Consider the following 20,207-nt stretch of genomic DNA (forward strand, 5'->3'; position numbering starts at 1 on the left):
CATCTTTTATACTTATAAATTTGTAAAGCTTTACAAGCTTCCATTGATGATTTGTTTAAGAATTAGTCTAATTTTAAGTTGTGACACATCATACTTGGATCCAATTATCGAGTTGGGTTTGGTGCGTTACAAATTTTGTTTGGGTTATGAGAGATAATTTAAGAAGAAAGAGTTCAAAAAAATTATGTTGATAATGTGTTATGAAAATAAAGATAAAAGAGAGTAAAAGAACAAGAAATAAAACAGCAAAAGAAAAGTACGTAGTTTTATTGATCAATTGAGATGTTTACAATATTTTTCCAAAGTTTATATTTATATACATGAAATAAAATTATACTTCTAATGAATATTAAAGTCATAAAATACATCAAATTTATCTTGATGAACATTCACTCAATAATAAAATATTTATAACACAATTATATATATTAAGTTTAAAGCGTCTAGGTATAGTTTTAATCAAATTTAAAATTTTTAAACATTTTCATAAAAAAAATCTTTTTAATGAACACATGCATGTAATAGATGTCATTAATCAATCGGAGAGATTTACGAATATTTAAGAAAGCTACAAATTGTTTCTCAAAAACTTGCCTCTTATTAATATTATTGTGATTTGTGAAGTCTAAAAGCGCAAGAATATTTGGATGGAAATACTACTAAATATTTTTTTTAAAATATTAATTTTATTATATTTGTTTTTCTCAACCTTTAAATAGGAGGATAATGCACTTCAATGTACTCGAAATCACGTCTCTTATACTAACAACAATACCAATATTAATAAAATTAAGACTCAATCAAACAATTCTACTAAGAAATTTTATGTATTTTTTAAACTTACTAAAATATTTTAAGATCTTTTAGGATCACCACGACACGGAAACATGTAAATATTGAAAACGAAAAATTAAGATAAAATTAATATAATATATAAATTTTAAAAGTTCACATTATCCTCCTGTTAACTATTTAACTACTGGTTGAAAAAAAAAATCCTGATAAGTGACTGATCCAATTGTAATCTTTCATATGATATAGTTGAGTGACAAAGATATAAAAGTTTTGGGCTCTAAGTTAATCTTTTACTAACACTTATTCAGCTGGGCCTAGGTTTAGCTCCCTTGGGAGTTTACTGATTCAGGTCTCTGCAATTGCCTGAGAACAATGAGAGGATCCATCCCATTCTAGTATCCAACCCCAAAACCCTTAATTTGAACATGTTTCGATTCGACTTTCTGCTTCAGTTTCATCATTAGCTAAACTTTCAACATCCAAATCAAATGAGAAACATAAGGTTCTCTTATCATCCTCTACCTGGAAAAGATTTAACCCTTTTGTTATTTAGAACCAATTCTTTTTACCTCCAAAAAGAAAACCCAAAGCTTCCTCTATTGGTGCTGCTAATTTTGAAGAGAGTGTGTTTTTGTCTTGATTTTATCGGTTATGCATATACCTAGATGGCGAAACGTGTTTCTTCTGAAGAGTTCATTGGTTCCACCTTTCTTATATTCAAAAGCAACGGCTACTGTTGCAACAACCCACGTTGCTTCGTTTCATTCTTCGCCTATTACCTGTGAAAAATGGAAGAGCAAATGGGATTTTGTGAGTTTGGGGAGAGCTTGAATTTCTATTTTTATTTGAATGGCTGTAGATAGGGTTTCTGAAATTTCAAATCCTTGAATAGCTCTAATTTGTGGCATTTCTTAGATGAAAGAAATAGTCTTGTTCTCTGAGTGCTATGTAAATTAATCTTTAACGTCAAAATTAAATTGAGAAATTTGAGCTTCAATGTTTCATGCTAAAAGTTTCTGCTTGCTGATTGTTGTAGATGCTACCGTTGAGATTTGTTCTTTATTCATTATGTTTAGCTTCCCATATTGTCTGTTCCTGGTTTTGATCAAAGTACTTCATCTCCTATGTGAATAAGTACGCCTACTTGTTTCCTCCTCTGGCCACCACCAGTTGCATAGAATTGAGCTTCAGATGTCTGTAATGCATGAAAATTTTGGTTTAGTAATTCGTATAAATCTGTATGCATTGCTTTTGATGAGAAAATTTAACAATTAACCATATTTTTGTAGGAGGAAAGACGAACACAACAACCAACTAAGGTATATAGCTTTGGCAGCCTCTATTTATGTAATTATCTGCATGTATCTTTTAATCATCTTGTTCCTAGTATATCATATAGGCACGTTTTTAGATTGGTAATTTTCTGAAAACTTAGGAGACCAAATTCCAGTTCAAGTTTGTATGCCGATTATAACCATGCTTGATTGCTAAAACAGCTATCTTATTCATCTTGGACTGGGAACATTCCTAGCAATCTTTTAGTGCAAATAAAATTCTTATGCATCTCACAAAAGGATTCCCCATGATTAATTTTAATGTTCACATTGACCAGGTGATGGGTGTCATCTAGTAACGGATTAAGATGTTGCTATTTGTTAATTTCGTTCTTCCCAAGTAGCTTTGTTATGGACCTTTTGTCTTCTTCTGGCATTTTATTTCTTACTTTATATGTTCATAAAAAATAGAAATTTTCTGACATTTCAAATATTAATGCAGAATCACATAAGGTATACAGTACATCAAAAGCGTGCTGCACAAAGAGTGCTCTAAAAAGCCTGCTCTATAATAGTGGTTGCTCAAATGTTTCATTCCAGGTACACTTTTCTGGACTCCTATTTGGTTTAGAACCTTGATCTTATTCAAGACGTGAACTTCAATATTTTTGATGCACTATTTATGTTGTAGTTATGGCGTAATTAGATTGTGATAAAATCTATTATTGAAACTTACGCTAACCTGTACGACCCACCCAGTTGTCTGCATCAGAAGTTGACCTAACTTGATTTGACCATCTACAATCCAACCAAAATTGAAATTATCTGAACCTAAAATTGTCGAATTCAGAGATGATCCAGACCTGAATAAACCAAGATCCTAACCTTGTATTAAATTGGTTTTAACTTAAAACTAAACAATTTGAACCTGAAATGACTTAAACTTGAACTGAGTGAAACCCATTTTTTTTATGCACTGAAGTTACCTGACCCAAACCTGACTAAACTTGCCTGGTTCACACCCATAGTTTCTTTCCAATTTTATTTGCTTATTCTGATGTATTAAGGAGTTCTTCAATTATTTTACAAATAATGGACCATCAGTCTTCCCAGTGCTTTGGAGTTTCAATTGAAAGAATCCAATTTATATAGTTTTATCCAAGTTTAATTTTGGTCATGCTGAAAGTATTAGAACTGTTTAGGTGTCATCTAGCCAAATGGACTACAAGTTGGCCGAATTGTAAATGTTTGGACAAGTTGATAGTGCAATCTCATGGTAGAAGGTTGGATCCTGAGGACTAATTTATAGAGTGAGAATCATGGCACCCAGTTATCTTTTTCTTAAATCTTTGGAGAGAGAGCACCCTAAGAAATACCATTGTTTTTTGTTTGTTACATGCATATTTCTACATGTTTGCTAACCAAAGTTTTTTATGCCTCTTTTTCTGCTAATTTTTATTTTTTGGATATGTTAAACCACTAGGGTGAATAAGAACATGTTAATTGAAAGGGTTTAGAGAATTATAGTAATACTTAAGTTGTTGAAGAGATGAAGGCTCTCGTATAATGGATCCCAGTGCCAATAATTTCCATTTTTGTTAATGATGTAACTGGCCGCTTGAGAGGCAGAATTTTAAATTTGTTTACTGTACTATTTTCCAAAACTGATCTTATCCAAAGACGATAGATTGTATTAAACCATGCAATTGTTCAAGTAATTGCACTGCAAAATCAAATGGGTTTTGCAATTGTTCAGTAATTGCACTGCAAAATCAAATGGGTTTTAGTATGGGTCATTGTGACAATTCATCGGTAAAATTACTTTCGTATTCAATAAGCAGGATTTATGAATTTTAAAGGATCTTTCCACTTCCTAGGCAAATTATTTTATTAGGATAGGACCAAGTTTAAATTGTTTTCTTTGGAGGAGCCAATAATTCATGAAAGATCTATCCGATCTGCCTACATTGTAGGCTCATAAAACCTCATTTCCCGGTTTGTTATTGCCATTTAATTATCTCCCACAAAAACCCTCTATGAAGCATGTTTACATTGCATTACAAGTTGTAACATAAAATGAGTTAGTGTTTCTGAACAAATATAGGTTCAAGCCTTGAAATTAGTTTTAGTTTCTTCATTATTGGCATTGCTGTCGTTTTTATGTAACCAAAATTGTTAAGTTTACTGTTCATACAACATCCCATAAAATGTGCATCTAGGGTCCGACCATAGTAGAAGCTTATGATTTCAGTTAGGCCATTGAAAGACTGAGGTTGCTGTTCGTTTTCGATGGATGATGATAAGTTGGTTTTTTAAAAATCCAGTGGACTTGACATGCATGTAGAGCTTGAATGTTATTTATTTACCAAGAAACCATTGGACTGGAATGTATCTAAAACATGAATGCCTTTTATCTTCCTTCTGCTTTACATTGTACCAAAAGATTGAGTTTACAGTTTTCATTAGTACCTGAAATTAAAATACAAACCTTGCCTCTGGCTTTTATCTAGGATGAAGTTCAAACATGGAAATTTGATGGGGCGGAAGGCTGGGATTCAGATGGTTCTGATAAGAAGTGGTGGTCAAGGTATTCTGGACGACATGCTGGGAAATCTAACTGCAAAAAAGTTAAACGTGAGCTTTCTCTTTCTTTTTTCATTCATTTCCTCTTATTGTTTATTGAAACACAGCTAAAAAGAAAAAAAGAAGCCTCCTTTATGCACTATTTTTAGCAGAACTAGTTCTCATATTTGACGCTCATTGTCCTTTTTGTTACATGGTGCAGGAAAGTTTAAAAGAGAGAGTTTCTCTGACGACTTTGATCATCCTGAGAGAATCTTTCAAGCTAAATTTGGGAACAAATGGTATACTTGGTCTTCTGGTGGAGATAAGTCTTTCAAGAATCCAGAATCTGGATTTGAGTGGAGAGAAAAATCAGGCTGGACAAATCAAAGAACGAAGGAGTGGGAAAATACTAGTGACTCTGAGTCTGAGTCTGAGGAGGAGAAGTCATATGATGTAGGATCATGTTCTGATAGAGAAATCCTTGGTTTGCCTCGAGCAGGCCCCATAAAGATTGAAGATGTTCAGAATGCTAAGTACTCAACTTAATATTTGAGAGGCCTGTCATCTTGAAGATTGGACGTTACATATTTGAGTTTTCCCTTGCTCCAATTCTTTTTTGCGCATGTATTCTAAAGTTCATTAAAATTGCCATTCAGCTTTTGTGTATCAGCTATGAAGTGGCATCCTGATAAGCATCAAGGTCCTTCACAGGTTAGTTAGAATTTGCAAAAATTTTGTTTTCGGCTGCTCATCTAATTCCAAACGAAATTTTTATGGATTTTAATTTCTGGTTTATCAAATTTGTTGTGTTGCTGTAGTGAAGCGGATCCCGTCATGGTTTCTTTCAATTTTTTTGTAGTGACGTAACATCTTTACATTTATGCAGGAGATTGCTGAAGAGAAATTTAAGATGTGTGTAGAGGCGTACAAATCATTATGCCATGCTCTATCCTAAGCCTTAGGAGGTTACATAGCTCCAACCAAGTAAGTGGTCTCGGAGAATAATAGCTAAGAGGTATAATTGAATCTGTTCTATTTTATTCTGATAATCATAATCATAGTCAAATTGTCAGAAAATTTGTTTGGCCCTACAATTGACAATGGTCCATTATTTTGGGGCTAAAACTCCAAAAAAAGTAATTACATTCTGATTTAGTAATTCTCTCCTTTATCTTGCTTTTTTTTGGGGGGGTCTTGGTCTGTTTCTCTCCTAATATTATTATATAGCTTTGAATTATACAAATCTACCTGATTTAAGCTCCCAGCTAGTTTGACAACTGCATTTGCCGCCTCATTCCCCGAATTCTTTACATGTTGCACATTGCACTTTGAGAACCTCGTAATCCAGCTAACCGTGTATGACCAATCAATAGTATTTGCTGCCTTCTTCCAAAATAACAGATTGAAACCCCATATGATAAGCAAATTCCAGAGTCTTGGGTGCTGCCAGAGCTTCAGCTATATTCAGGACCAGGACATTAATTACTGGAGCAAACCTTCGTGATCACGTACTATAACTCCATTGCCTCCAAAATGTCATTGAAATTTCCTCATTTTCTTGAAAACAAGACAAGTTTTTTAACTTTTCTTTCAAATAATAATAATAAACCATCACCCGCCACTAAATCAAACTCGACCTTTCCCATTCATTTTCCTAACAACCAATTAGAAAATAACACCCAAAAACGAAAAGGTACATTAACTACATTAAGATGGCAGCGATGCAAATCCCATTCAGTATCAACAAGTAGTCCTGTTAGGGAAACATAGCCCACAGTTTGATTTGAAATCCACACATCTAATGTAAGGCTGACCCTTCCTGGAATTTCGTGGATAAAATTGATAAGGCTCTGCTTCTCTTTCAAGTACATAGCGACACAATCTCCTTGAATAGTGTTGAAACTTATCATATGGAAGGTTAAAGAGTTCTCACAAAATCAATAAAAACGTGGTATTCCACAATGTGGAGGGGATAGATACATTATGATCATCTTTACTATCTTGTAGTTGCAATTTTCTTGATTAAAACTAATGCTTACAATTCTCCAAGTTACTTATCTATTTTTCGTGGTTCGTAAGTGATATTACTAGATTCAAGGTTAATATCTGTAAATTTCTCTAACGAACTACAGGGCAGATACCCAAGGCAATATGTCTTTTGAAGTGATTAGTGCCGACTAGATTTGAATCGATAATATAAACAAATATTTTTATGGGAATAAATTATATTAGGATTATCTTAAAAAGTATTATTTATAGGCACTAATAAAATAGTGACGTGTCATTAAATTTTAAAGATAACAAATTATTACTATACACTCGTTTGTATCTAATATTTTTTCAAACTTAATTAAACTTTAATTAAATTAATTAAAATAATTAATTTTTTAAATTATAAACAAACATTTCTCTTCTTTTACAAATTTTAATCATTTTGTTTTTTTCTTAAAAGTTAATATTTTCTATTTTTGCAACCAATTTAAAAAAATTAATAATTTTTTGTACAATTTTTCCTTATACATATAATTTTAATAATTATTTTACTATAACCCGAACCCAGAACCCAATGTCGGTTTCTGAAAAATAGAAATGATTCTGTGTAATATGTGGGTTTGTTTGGGCTTGTAGTGTTTATTCAAAGCTGGCTGAGGCATTGGGTTTCCGCTAAGCCCCCGATCTCCACTTAAAACCTTAGCTTGTCTCTCCTCAATCATCACCGATCTCCACCGTCACAATATCTTTGGAATCGCAAACCACCCCCCCCCCCCCACACATTTTATCAACTATGAAACTTAAACACGTACATCTTAGAACCCTCCTTTCCTTTTCACCTTCTCCTTCTTCTCCATCTCTATATTCATTCTCAATCTTCATTTCTCATTTCTCCACTTCCCATAACCAGCCTTTACATTCCTATTCTTCGTCGTGGCGCCATGAGGAGGTTTCACGGCACGTAAAGGTTTCAGTTTGGTGGGATTTTGAGAACTGCAATCCTCCTGTAGGTTTCAATGTGTATAAGATTGCTCATATGATCACTTCCGCTGTCAGGGCCAATGGAATCAAGGGTCCTGTTCAGATAACTGCTTTTGGAGATATTTTGCAACTCTCTAGAACAAACCAGGAGGCGCTTTCTTCTGCCGGGGTTAATCTTGCTCACGTTCCACAAGGTATGTCATTTTGTTTCTTTAGTTGGCAAGTGGGATTTTCTTTTTCTTTTTTCTTTTTTTTAGAATTTTATGATTGTTTGCACCCAAGATTTTAGTGCTATATTGGGCTTTCTCTCGAGTAATTTAGTGGTTTCTGGAAACTTTAGTTAATCAAAATATATTTGATTAAAAAAGGAGAAAATAAAATGAATTTAGCAACTGTTTAAACATAATTTTTATTGTTAGAGCATGGTGCCGGCAGGGAAGGTGTTGCTATCTTTTAGTGCGGGCGGTGAGCAGAGAACTTAGGGCTGTCTGTTGATTCCTGAACAGACTATGACTGCTGAAGGGTTTTGCTTATGGTGGAGTAGAGGGACAAATTTTTACCACTTTCTTTCTTTAATCTAATAACCCCTCTTCCTGATCAGCAAAAAGAACGCCTTGCACGATACTAGAATCCTAGCATCTCAAGTGTGCTACATCTGTCTAAATTTTTAAATCATGGTTTTACTTAGAAAGACACTTTTCTTTTCTGCTGAAAGACCTAGCTGGGAAGAGGTAGGACGGAACACTTAGGATGGAGAATACAAATTTTTACCACTTACTTTTGTTCATGTTATTTTACCATGCAAACTCTCCATCAATGCAGGTGGAAAGAACAGTGCTGATAGATCACTTCTGGTTGATCTTTTGTACTGGGTTTCTCAAAATCCTCCCCCAGCGCATATTTTTTTAATCTCTGGTGACAGGGACTTTGCCAGCGTATTGCATAGATTACGGATGAACAACTACAATATTCTGCTTGCTACTTCAGATTCAGCTCCTAGTATTCTTTGCAGTGCTGCCAGTATCATGTGGAATTGGAATGCACTGCTCAAAGCAGAGAATCTGACTGGAAAGCACTATAACCATCCTCCTGATGGTCCTTATGGTTCTTGGTATGGCCATTGCAAGGGGCCTCTCGATGATCCGTTTTTAGTTGAACAACCAGTATGTACACAAACTGAAGAATTTTCTGAGAGTTGTTCAGATTCTGTGCCTCGAAAAGTTCCAAAGGCAGTCATAAAGCATATACAACAGATTTTGAACTCATACCCAAATGGAATTTCTATAATCGACCTTCGTTCTGAGCTGAAGAAAAGTAATGTTAGCCTTGATAAAAACTTCTATGGGTATAAAAAGTTCTCCTGCTTTCTTTCGTCCATGCCACACATTTTGAGGCTTCAGTCAGAACGTGATGGTAATTATCTTATACATGGAATTTTCCCAAAAGCTGGTGAACCATCTAAGACTAGTCCTTGTTTATCTGCCATACCTGTCTGTAGAACTGGAGATGAGCACACTGTTTCTTCTGGGTCGAGTGGTGATGGCAGGGGAGTAGATAGTGGTTTAAATGAAAAGTCCAGGTTGCTTCATTCCCCTGAGGTTAATTCTGGAGTTGCTTCTGGAAAGATACAACAAACCCCTTCAGCAAATGGTAATCTTGTTAAAGTAAATGCAGAGAAGCCACAGGAGGAAGTCCAACAGCCCCTTCCAGTTGATCAAAAGACTACTGAAGCATCTAATGATCAGGTGCCTGAGAGTCTTCATAATCATGTACTGGAACAAGATTCTGCATCTAAAGTAAGCTTCATAAGGAAAGTTTGGCAAAGATGGTTTGGTGGTAGTGATTACACACGTGCAGGAAAAGATCATGACAATCTTGCGGGAAAAGATTATGACCTTCCAGGAAAGCCTGGTGATTCTGCATATATCACTGAGAAACGAAATAAAAATACTCTGAAAAAATGCATTGAGGTTAGCTCTGATAGGGAAGGAATGAAGGTAGAATGTAAGGAGAAGTCACATGTAGTTCCATATTCATTAACCACTTCTTCATCAAGTAATGACTCGACTTTTGACACTAAAGCAACTGATGAAGCAAGTGAAAATCCCTCCGGGAAGAGGGCAGGTTTATTTAACTGGATTGCCAGCTGGTGTAAGTTTTGGAGAAGTAGGAAAGACTCTGAGGTATCGAGTGATCAATCCTATGAAAAGCTAAACCAAACAAACACAAACACTTTAAAGCATGAGGTTTTTAAACAGGGATCCTTCTGGGAAGACATGGCAATCTTAATAGACTCACTTAGGGGATCACTTTTTGTCACACAGTCTAGGACCAGGTTTGTTAATTCTCACCCTCTAGTTTTTACCGCGTGCCTTGCTGACAAAAATCTGCTAGTTTGCTTGTTCTCATCTTTAGCTTGCAATTTTTATATACTCCCCCTTTCGTAATGGAATCTAGAATGGCATTTACTCTTTGTTAAATATTCACGCATATTTGCTGACTTTTGTAATATATTGTGGTTGCTTTCTTTATATCTTTGTATTTTGCACATGCCCACGTCTATTTGACAGAAAGTAAAATAAATATTTGGACTTATGAACTTGTCAAATTTTCGTTTCAGCTTTTAGTTCTGTTCTACAGGGGCATCTGTTTACTGTCCTTGTGGTTTCGAGCATCCTGTACTTGCATTTTTATGTGTCGGTGGAAGAGGGTGTGTTTGTTTACATGCAGAGATAGTAGAAAGAGCATCCTTTTATCTGTTTTCTCTTTTCTAATGTGTTAATAATTATCATGATTGAATATGTAAGATGATCAAACACTGCATTTTGTTCAAATGTTAGTAACTGTTGGAAGCAATCTGCAGTTTCTGAATGAACATATTGAATTGGAAATTTGTTTTCCAACTATAAACGGTAAAGGAATTTTAACAAAATCATGTCTTAGCGGTTGTCAAACTTTTGCAGGGAAGAGTTGGCTGAAAATCTGCTGAAGGAAGGGCCATTTGTTCTTAGATCTCTCAGTAATACTGATCTCCTTCATTTGGTGGATTTGTTAATATCTGATAAGAAATGGATAGAAGAATGCCCCTCCCAAGCATCACCTTTCAAGATCACTAAGGCTGCTGGGAAGAGTCCCAGTTTGGGTCATTCTCACGCTTCAAATGGGTTGAGATCGATCTTTATGCGCACTCCATCACAGGCAAACTTGCAGACAGAACATGAAGGAGAGAAAAAGTTGCAGAATATTCCTCATTCTGGGGTTTCATCTACCATCCCTGATAAGAACTCTTCAGATCGTTCTAGATTTCAAGTATTGTCTGACTGTCAAAACCTTGTGAAAGATATACTAAAGGAACACCCTGAAGGACATAATGTGGCCAACTTCAGAAAACTGTTCCTTGAGAGGTACGGTTATCCTCTTGATATACAAAGGCTTGGTTACAAAAAGTTAGTATCTGTTCTAAAGAACGTGCCTGGAATTAAAATAGAGTCCACCTACATACTTCCTGCAAGCATGGTTCCAGATGATTTTGGCCCGGAAACAGCCGCTGGTAACATTCAAGAAAATGTGAGCCATGCATTAGGTGAATTGCCTGATGATGCAACAACAAAAGGTGATGCTTTAGACACAACATGGGATGAACTAGGACCTGTGTCCAACACGACTTCAACCAGAAACGAATCACAATCAGGATTAGGAAGCAAAAGAATGGGCACAAAGGCAACATATCCCGACTATCCTTCTCTCTCAGATGATGAATTTTCTGATTCCGAAAGGGAAATCTCAAGTGCAGAGCGATCGGGGCTACAACAGAAGCCTGGAGTAGATGAGGAAGACAGCTCTTTGCTGCAAATCCTTGATTCATGGTACAGTAGTAAGAAAGTTAAGGATAAAACAGATAATTCAGCGAACTCTGAGGGTTTGGTTGATTGTTCTGAATATGATGTCAAGCCGTCTGGTGCTGCTGGAGAAAGCATGAAGACCGAAAAATATTTGGAGGACTATGGAAAGAAGCAAAGGATGCAAAAGAAGTATTCTTTTGTTGCAGACCCAGTTGGTAATGACAGGGATAAGTTGATTAATGTAATATTAGGTAGCTTGAGAAAATCAAGGGAGTCGAGAGTGAAGGCGTGAATGGTTATGGCTGGTTTGACGGTATCAGTCTTCATGTATTTTGCTATTATTTCTCACTTGTGTTAGCTTTCATACAACATTCAAGCTATAGTGGAGGAAATTTTTCGGCCTACAGTAGTTCATGGTTACAAATAGTGGTCAATGGCACAGCTATGATAATAGTGCATGCTATTAGGTGATGCTCCAGTAAAACACACGAATAAGATAAACTATAATCATTTATTCTTTCGCAGAAATTTGTCTTTGATTTCTACTTGATAAATTAGTATTAGAAATTTAGAACACAGTAAAATATTGCCCTTTTCATCAAATCTTCTTTTAGGACGGTACAAAATGTCTTTTCTTGAATACCTGTTTCCCTTTTATGTACGAAAGCCTTTTCTCATGAAGTTTGTTATTTGAGGTTTTTATATAGGTATTATATTTTATTTTAATACTTTCTAAAATACTTTTTTTTTTCATAATGTTATTTATTTATTGAATTCATGTCTTTTGAGATAAAGACAAACGAAGAGTTGGGATGATTAAGCTTCTCAACTACTTGAATCAATGTGTTTGGTATGATTTCATTAGCCATGAGCATTGAGGTTAAGCTAAAGACATTGATTTAGTCATTTATTACTCGTGGGTCTAGCCGAGATTTTGATATTCATTAGTATCGTCTCATCTTATATGTACTCCATTTCCTTATTTTATTTTATACAAAATCTTAAACCTTAATATTTTTTTTCTCCTACTTTAATTCCTTTACTATAACTTGAATTTTAGGTAAATTGGTTGTTGAAATAGCAAAATCACATACCTCCAAAAACTTCAAACATTGTAAATTTACTTGCTCTATCATTAAATTTTTTTTATTAAATATTGTTTTTACTAATTTATTATCAATAGATTCTAGAAATAATATTTTTTTTCATAAATACTAATAGCTTGAATGTCTAAATTTGAATCTACATTATATGAGTTTTGGTATCCTGACCAATTGGATCAAAGGCTAGTTACATGAGATTTATTTATATTAGAAACCCTCTAACACATGCGTATGCGTGTAAAAATCACGGATTTAAAACATACGGAAGACCATAAACTTATTGATATAATGATAAAGAATTTGTTTATAAATTTATTAAATATGAGTTCAATCCTTAAACATGTTACTTTTAGTTCTTTTATTTAAAAACTATATAAAAGCATGAAAAGACAAAAGACCATAAAAATAATAATAGTAGTTATTTAGTAAAAGGGTGTATTAGTAATTTTTTAATCGAGTTGGCACTCGGTTAATCTGTGACACCAACTAAGTCAAAAATTTTATTAGTAGTTTAGATGTTGTATCTCAAATATTCCACTACAAAATCATACCAAAGTTGCCTTAGTTGAAAAGTAAAGGATGTAGACATATACTTTTCATTTTGGCTTAACGGTAAAACATGCCACTATTAAAAATAAATAAAAAATAAAAAAATCAATTAAGCCCTTAAAAGAGTTTACCCTATTGAGTCATCAATAAAAAAATCAGCTAAGCCCTTTTGTTAACGAAAATCATCAGTTCATCAATTTAACTATTAACTGTGCTAACGTGGAAAATGACACTAACATGGCATTTCATATCAACAAAAAGTTAAAAAAATAAAAATTATATATACATCTGGAATGAATCTTGAAAAATAATTGCTCAAGTTCATTTGAATATCGACAAATATTTGTCCGGATTTATTATTGATGAGTGCAAACCAATAAAAATTTTCATAATTGTAAAAAATTCTTAAATATTAGTAAAAGTTATAAAAAATTAAATATGTAAAAAAATATTAAAAATTTATAAAAATATAAAATTAATAAAAATAGACATTTAAATGCACTTGAACTAATGGTTGTTCAAATTCAAATGAATCAAGACATATGGATGTTTAAATTCATTTCGAATTAGTGCAAAACTATAAAAGAACTATAAATTGTAAAAATTAAACTCCCTTTTTATATTTTGGTGTTCTAGAATTATTAAAAATATTAATAATTATAAAAAATCATTAATGTCGCATCCTAAAATAGAGGGAGTTAGATTAATTGGGTTACAAAATTATGGGGTTGAAATGAATATTAAAATTAGGGTAAAAGAAAAATGTTAAGATAAAATAATCATGTTTTATTAGAACAAAACTTGATTACAAGATTTAATTTGGAAATAGCGAATTTTAATTGAATTAGGAATAATTGAAAAAGAGATAAATTAAAATATTAATAGTGAGTCCTGACTATATGTATTAATAATTATATAAGAACTAAAATAGGGGAGTATTAAAAAAATTATAATAGTTAAATAAACTAGAAAAAAAATTGAGTAATTATATAAAGTAATAGGGAATAGGAAAGTCGAGCTCCAAATAAATATGTACATTGACTAAAATAAGTAAGAAATAAGATATAGTTTAAGTGCTAAAGAATTTTCCTCTTTCTCTTGTGGTCATAGGATCAAATCCTATCCTTACATTTTGTTTTGAAATTATATTTTTAAAAAAATAAATTTAAATAGAAATAATCCATATTTTTTTATGTTCTTATCCTAATTAGAATTCAAATTACTGCTTTTCAAATCCTAATAGAATTTATCTTCATTCCCTTTATTTATTCTCTATTTTTCCTTCAAAACTCATATTGCAAAATTCTTTTAAATTTTTGGGTTCTTTCTTTTTCTCTTCCATTGTTAAATCGATTTTCAATCAAGGATTTCAAAATATTCAAAATTATTCCTCTTTTCTCGAGTAGATCATTAGTCTCTCCAAAGCTAAGGTTTTTAAGTCTTCAAATCAGGTGTGGGATCTAAACTTAAAACATTATGTGTGATTAATTGTAGTGTTAGGAAATTAAAAGAGTTGTTATGTGAACTGTATAATACGCGAACCTAGAGGAAATATCATGCAAACACTATAGGAATTGTAACGTGAGCACGTAGAGATTATATGTGAATCCATAAAAATTATACGCAATCTTTAACTGCTTAATAGGTGAGTTATACATATTTAGTTATGCGAACATTATACATGCTATGGTGAACTCTATGTATGCTGTAAACCCTTGTATATGCGTTATTGTTATTCTTCTTACACGCACCAAATATATGTGTGTATATGTGAGATTGATTGAATACGTGATTACATGTCATTTGATGATAAGTTGTGACAGTAAATGTGCTAAATAAGCATGATATGAAGAGTATATGTGCATATTACGTGAAATTGGGAATGGAGGATGAAGGAGTTCCGTTGGAGACAGTGGCAATTTAAGTCCACACCAAATGTCAGTACTGCACGAAGTAGACGGCAATGTCATCCAAAATGGATAAGCTAGGATGGTAGGCTAAAAAGCCTCCAAAATAGGCCAACCGAGATGATAGTTTATATGTAAAGCCATCTAAATCGAACAGGATGAGATGGTCGTTTTAAAAAACCATCAAAACTGGACCAAACGGGGTGGTAGTAATAGTCATCGTCACAGATGACTACTGAACAACCATCATCGAAAATCAAATTTGGGATGGTCAATTATTGTTATGTGTTATGTGGGATAGTGTGTCAAGCAACGCTCGAGGGCGGTTCGGATGGACCAGTGAGAAATTAAAACATTAAATTAATACATAAATATGCATCATAATATATTCTGTATATGTATTGATTTTTTATATGTTCCTCTTATTATGCCTAAATTATTATTATGCTTTGAATTAAATACTTTACTGTACGATTGATTATATATAATGATTTAAGATTAGTTTCACACTGAGCCATTGGAAGCTTATTCCCCCTTTTCTTTACCTCTCAGGCAATACAGAAAATAGGATTCGAATCGGCATTGGAGGACCCTCAAATTAGCAAGTCTTTATTATTATTATTATTAAGTTCTACTATTAAGTTTTCTTTAAAATCGCCCTTAATCAATTATTTTTGGGAAATGTTAGTTATTTATTTTATGCATGATATTTAAATATTGCTACTAGTATTTGCATGCCATTTAGTTTAAAAAATATTATTTGTTTTTGGCTGCTTTATAAAATACTTAAAGTATAGATAATACTTTTCTTGAAAGCCTTTTTATCGTTTTATTTAAACCCTCACATTAATATTATTGTAATTGAATTACTAAATAAATTCAGTTCAAACTAAAGAATGTTTTTCTTAAAAACTAAAGAGTGATTTTCAATCAAATGGACCTAAGTAAAAAGAATGGCTTTACGGGATCATTTTGGTTATTGAAGCCTTGACTTAGCCGAAACTCCTAGGCCAGGTTAAGGGTGTTACAAATAATTATTAATGTTCAATCGCCACTCTACCTAGAAATATTTTCAGAGATCACTTGCCCAACTTGCTTTGGCTCACCTATGGAAAGATGACACATGGCACATTGGGATCATAGCTAAAGGTATATAAACCCTTAGCCTTGAACAAAAGAGGCTTCTTCTATTTCTCAAGAGTAGAACCATGGTTAAAATCGTGGCATGCCCCAGCGAGAAGGTATATAGGTAAACATAAAGACAAATAGAACAATGCCATGATAGAGGGACCCAGAATATGTCCTTTAATATGTTTTAGGCAAAGTAGTGTGGAAAAATGAGGTAGAGCTCTGCGTAAGGAAATGCAGGATCTACTAGCCAAATAGCTCGGTTACACTGAATGAACGCCTGAGGAAAATGATCCCCTAACTCTTCACATCATCATTATAGGATATCTTGCAAATTTTAAAATCCCCAAAGTGAGATTCAATGCAGGAAAGGACTCCACAAACCACCTCTCGTAGTTTAAGATTTATGTGGAGATATTAAGGGCCTCTAATGAGTAGAAATGCATTGTATTCTCATCTATACTCTAAGGCCATGCTATAAGTAGGTATAACACACTGCAACCAAGGTCTATAAACAATTTCAATGAGCAAGCCAAGATTTTTGTGAGCCATTTCTTAGCCAATAAAACAACCCTCAAATCTAAACAAAGTCTCTTGGAAGTAAGATAGCGGTGAAGGAAACCGCTTGCTGATTTCACCAAGAGGTTCAACCAAATCCATTTTGGAGATAAAATACCTTAATGACGATTAGGCAATTTCATCATACATCGTTGGCTTGGATAATTAATTCTTGTTTTCTATCTCCCATATATAGTTTGCTGACATATTTCTTTTGAAACTTGAACTAGAAGAACATCCAAGTAACTTGATCAACTGACGTATCTTAGGTGATTGTTAACCACCATTGATATGCCTATTCTTTTAAAAGAGATACTGCACATGTAACACACTCGAACGATGAACATTCTAACTGCTGGAGAACTCAATCAATTGAAACCAAATAAATTTCAACCGAGGAAGGACTGACACCTTTCTATCCTTTCAATTCCATTGCTATACACTTTCACAACTCTTTTATCAGGGCTCGCCAGGCTCCAGTTGTCAGTGTAGCTTAAGTAACAGCTCCCGCTACTCTCTTGAGTAATTTGCTATTGTGTGGAGTAAATTCTCATCACCTTGACCCTCACGACGAGGTCTATTAGCATTATTTCATTTATTACTGGCTTGATCAATATTGTGTGTTTTGATCTCAACTCGATTCTCACCCTCAACTGAGTGATTGTTGTTGTTAACTTTTCTTCAACAACATTTCTCGATTCCTAAGACATTTTTAGCTATAAAATAGAAAATTTCATAATTAGCATCCAAATCTTGACTCAAACTTGACTTTACCTTGGCATGAAATATAGACTCAATTCCAAGCTCGATTTAGTCTAAGAATTAATTAAACCTATAGCTCTGGTACCGACTGAATGCAGCACTCGATACCTAACCCAATCGACAAATCCTAGTTACGGAATACCACATTTATTCCCAGAGAAACTATGATCTCAGTTCAATTTAACTCAACTATTTATACATGTTATAATGTTCAATATGCAATCCCGACATGTTATATGATCAATTCTGGGGTTTAAACGAGCTTACAAAAGCTCTTTCAATAACCTGAGGTCAATTAAGGACTAGAATGTAAAATATAAAAGTTATTGGGTTGATGTCGAAACACCAGAGGTTCGTGATCGCGATGCCACTCTCTATCGATTTCTCGTCACAACGTTAAGGGTCTGACATCACAACATACTTACTATTTTCAAAATATCTATATAGTACCAATTCACAACACATAAAATAAAAGACCAAATGCATCAGTTCAATCATTCCAACATTGTACCATTTAGATACATATTTAACAAACCATATGCTTAAGTTCAAGTTGACATTAACTATCTAAATTTCCAAAATGACCATCCAAGATACAAAACTGACTCAAAACTTAGGTACATGTTATATATCAAAACATAAAGGAACTATACAAACATTACTGAGTTGAGAGTTGTGGATAAATGCTGGATCACTCATCGAGTATTTGAGATCTACTATTACATGTACACAAAATAAAAAAAAACCGTATGCTAAGTTGTAACACTCCTAACCTGTATCCGTTGCCGGAATAAGGTTATGAGGTATTACTTGACTGAACAAAACTTCTATAAGGTCAAAGATACTTACCAGACATAAATTATCAACAATGCAAACATGTCTCATTGATTTTCCATAAGAGCTCTTATAAATTTCCAAAATGACTCACTATCAAAACATAACCGAATATCTAATAACAAATTAACTACTATCAAGTTATAACTAAAACATTTCACCACATTAGTTCAATTATAAGGCTTCTCTAAACAAAATGAGCAAGCCATCTTCGCATGGCTGTAATGTATACAAAGTCGAAATATCATTCTACCTATAGTCTATCCTATACATGCCTTAAACCATGATGATATACAATCTTCTCAACTCACACAATGACTCGATAGTGTGATGATATCTCCGGCCCTTCCAACTCGAGCTAAAGTATATACCTATAAGAAATGGAAAAGAGAACACGGAGTAAGCTTCAATGCTTAGTAAGTTTTAAGCAATGCAAACAATTAATTTACTTATAGATCGATTATTCAAATTTTCAAGAAATCATTCCTAGATAATTGCCATTTTGGCCAAGTATCCATGAACATAATGCATATTTAGCAAATTCACCTCACTTGAATCTGAACTCAATTAAAACCAAATATTGAAATTACAAATAAGATCATAAGAACTCGAAAAGCATCTCATTAACCATGTTTGCAACAAAATCACAAATTCACTACAAGCTGTCTTCCTGAGCAACAGTCACTAAATTATTTATAAATGGATCTAATAAACACCAAATCAAGTGCCGTTAATTTTCCCTGAAAATAGACTCATATATATTCCATCCATCAAATTTTCAAAATTTTTGGTTTGACCAATCAATACCAGATTTTTATTGAAGTTTCCCCTGTTTCACTGTTTGACTAATCTGACCACTCTTCACTACGAATCAAATTTCTCATTATACAGAATTCGAAATATGTTATTGTTTATTTAATTTGAAGCTAGACTCATTAGGGAGTCTAAGAATATAAATTTTATCTTATAACCATTTTTCTACCATTTATAATGATTTTCTGAAAACAGAACAGGGGACCTCGAAGTCATTTTGACTCTGTTCCATGCCACTTCAAATATCTCATTATTGGCAACTCCTTTGCTTAACGGTTTCTTTTATAAGAAACTAGACTCATTAAGATTTCATGACATAATTTATTCAGCCTCTAACTCAACTTCCACAATTTATGGTGATTTTCCGAAATCACGTTACTGCTGCTGTCCCAAGCAGATTTATTACCCATTCTTTGGATTCATATTATTTAACATGTATATCACCAAATCAATCTCATATAACCTTTCACCATAACCGAATACACACATACACATATGAGATTTTCACATATACTTCTCATTTCGCATTCATGATTCAATTCTGATCAATCTAACATATAAAAGTATATAATACATACCTGACCAACTTAATGTATTGAACATATTCAAGGTAGTTTACTACGAACATTCGAAATCATAATCTTACTCCAATCATCGGCATTAAGTCTGCTAGATTTAAAACCCAAATCAATCACCACCACAAAGCATGCGGGACTTTAAGCCCGGATATAATACCAGCACAAAGCCTGCGGGACTTTAGCCCGGATATAACACCAGCACGAATGCCTTCGGGACTTAGCCCGGATATAACACCAGCACGAATGCCTTCGGGACTTAGCCCGGATATAATTCTCCATTATCATGCACACACACATATATATATATCATAACACATTAGCATTTCATTTACATTATTTGAACACAAGCACAACATGCTTATCAACCATTCCACTTTCGGCTCAATAGCCACATACAAAGAACACGATTTCGTTTCGCTATCCAACATGATTTCTATAACCATTCGGCTACAAGTCATATGCACAAATTATTTATCCCACTACGTAATTCAAGTAGAACCAATAGGTCACAATTTATTTATTATGC

At 33.5% G+C, this 20,207-nt stretch overlaps 1 protein-coding gene and 1 long non-coding RNA gene across 3 annotated transcripts; both read left to right on the forward strand.

Annotated features, from left to right (window-relative positions):
- Positions 1-1,092: 1,092 nt before the first annotated feature.
- Positions 1,093-5,805, forward strand: LOC107890653 (uncharacterized). The gene is made up of 6 exons (XR_001682014.2): positions 1,093-1,605; positions 2,085-2,114; positions 2,572-2,669; positions 4,580-4,703; positions 4,855-5,345; positions 5,521-5,805. It is a non-coding gene; the product is annotated as an uncharacterized lncRNA (long non-coding RNA).
- Positions 5,806-7,272: 1,467 nt separating this feature from the next.
- On the forward strand, positions 7,273-11,973 carry LOC107956597 (uncharacterized). 2 transcript variants are annotated; one of them, XM_016892206.2, is made up of 4 exons: positions 7,293-7,604; positions 7,683-7,801; positions 8,430-9,942; positions 10,571-11,973. In XM_016892206.2, the coding sequence occupies exons 1-4, from the start codon at positions 7,420-7,422 to the stop codon at positions 11,739-11,741; spliced, it is 2,988 nt and encodes a 995-aa protein (XP_016747695.2). In that variant the 5' UTR covers positions 7,293-7,419; the 3' UTR covers positions 11,742-11,973. The 2 variants fall into 2 exon arrangements, with proteins under 2 accessions (XP_040938191.1, XP_016747695.2); XM_041082257.1 differs by having other exon boundaries at positions 7,273-7,801.
- The last annotated feature ends 8,234 nt before the right edge of the window (positions 11,974-20,207 follow it).

The sequence above is a fragment of the Gossypium hirsutum genome, chromosome A11 (genome assembly GCF_007990345.1).
Source record: "Gossypium hirsutum isolate 1008001.06 chromosome A11, Gossypium_hirsutum_v2.1, whole genome shotgun sequence".
NCBI lineage: Eukaryota > Viridiplantae > Streptophyta > Magnoliopsida > Malvales > Malvaceae > Gossypium > Gossypium hirsutum.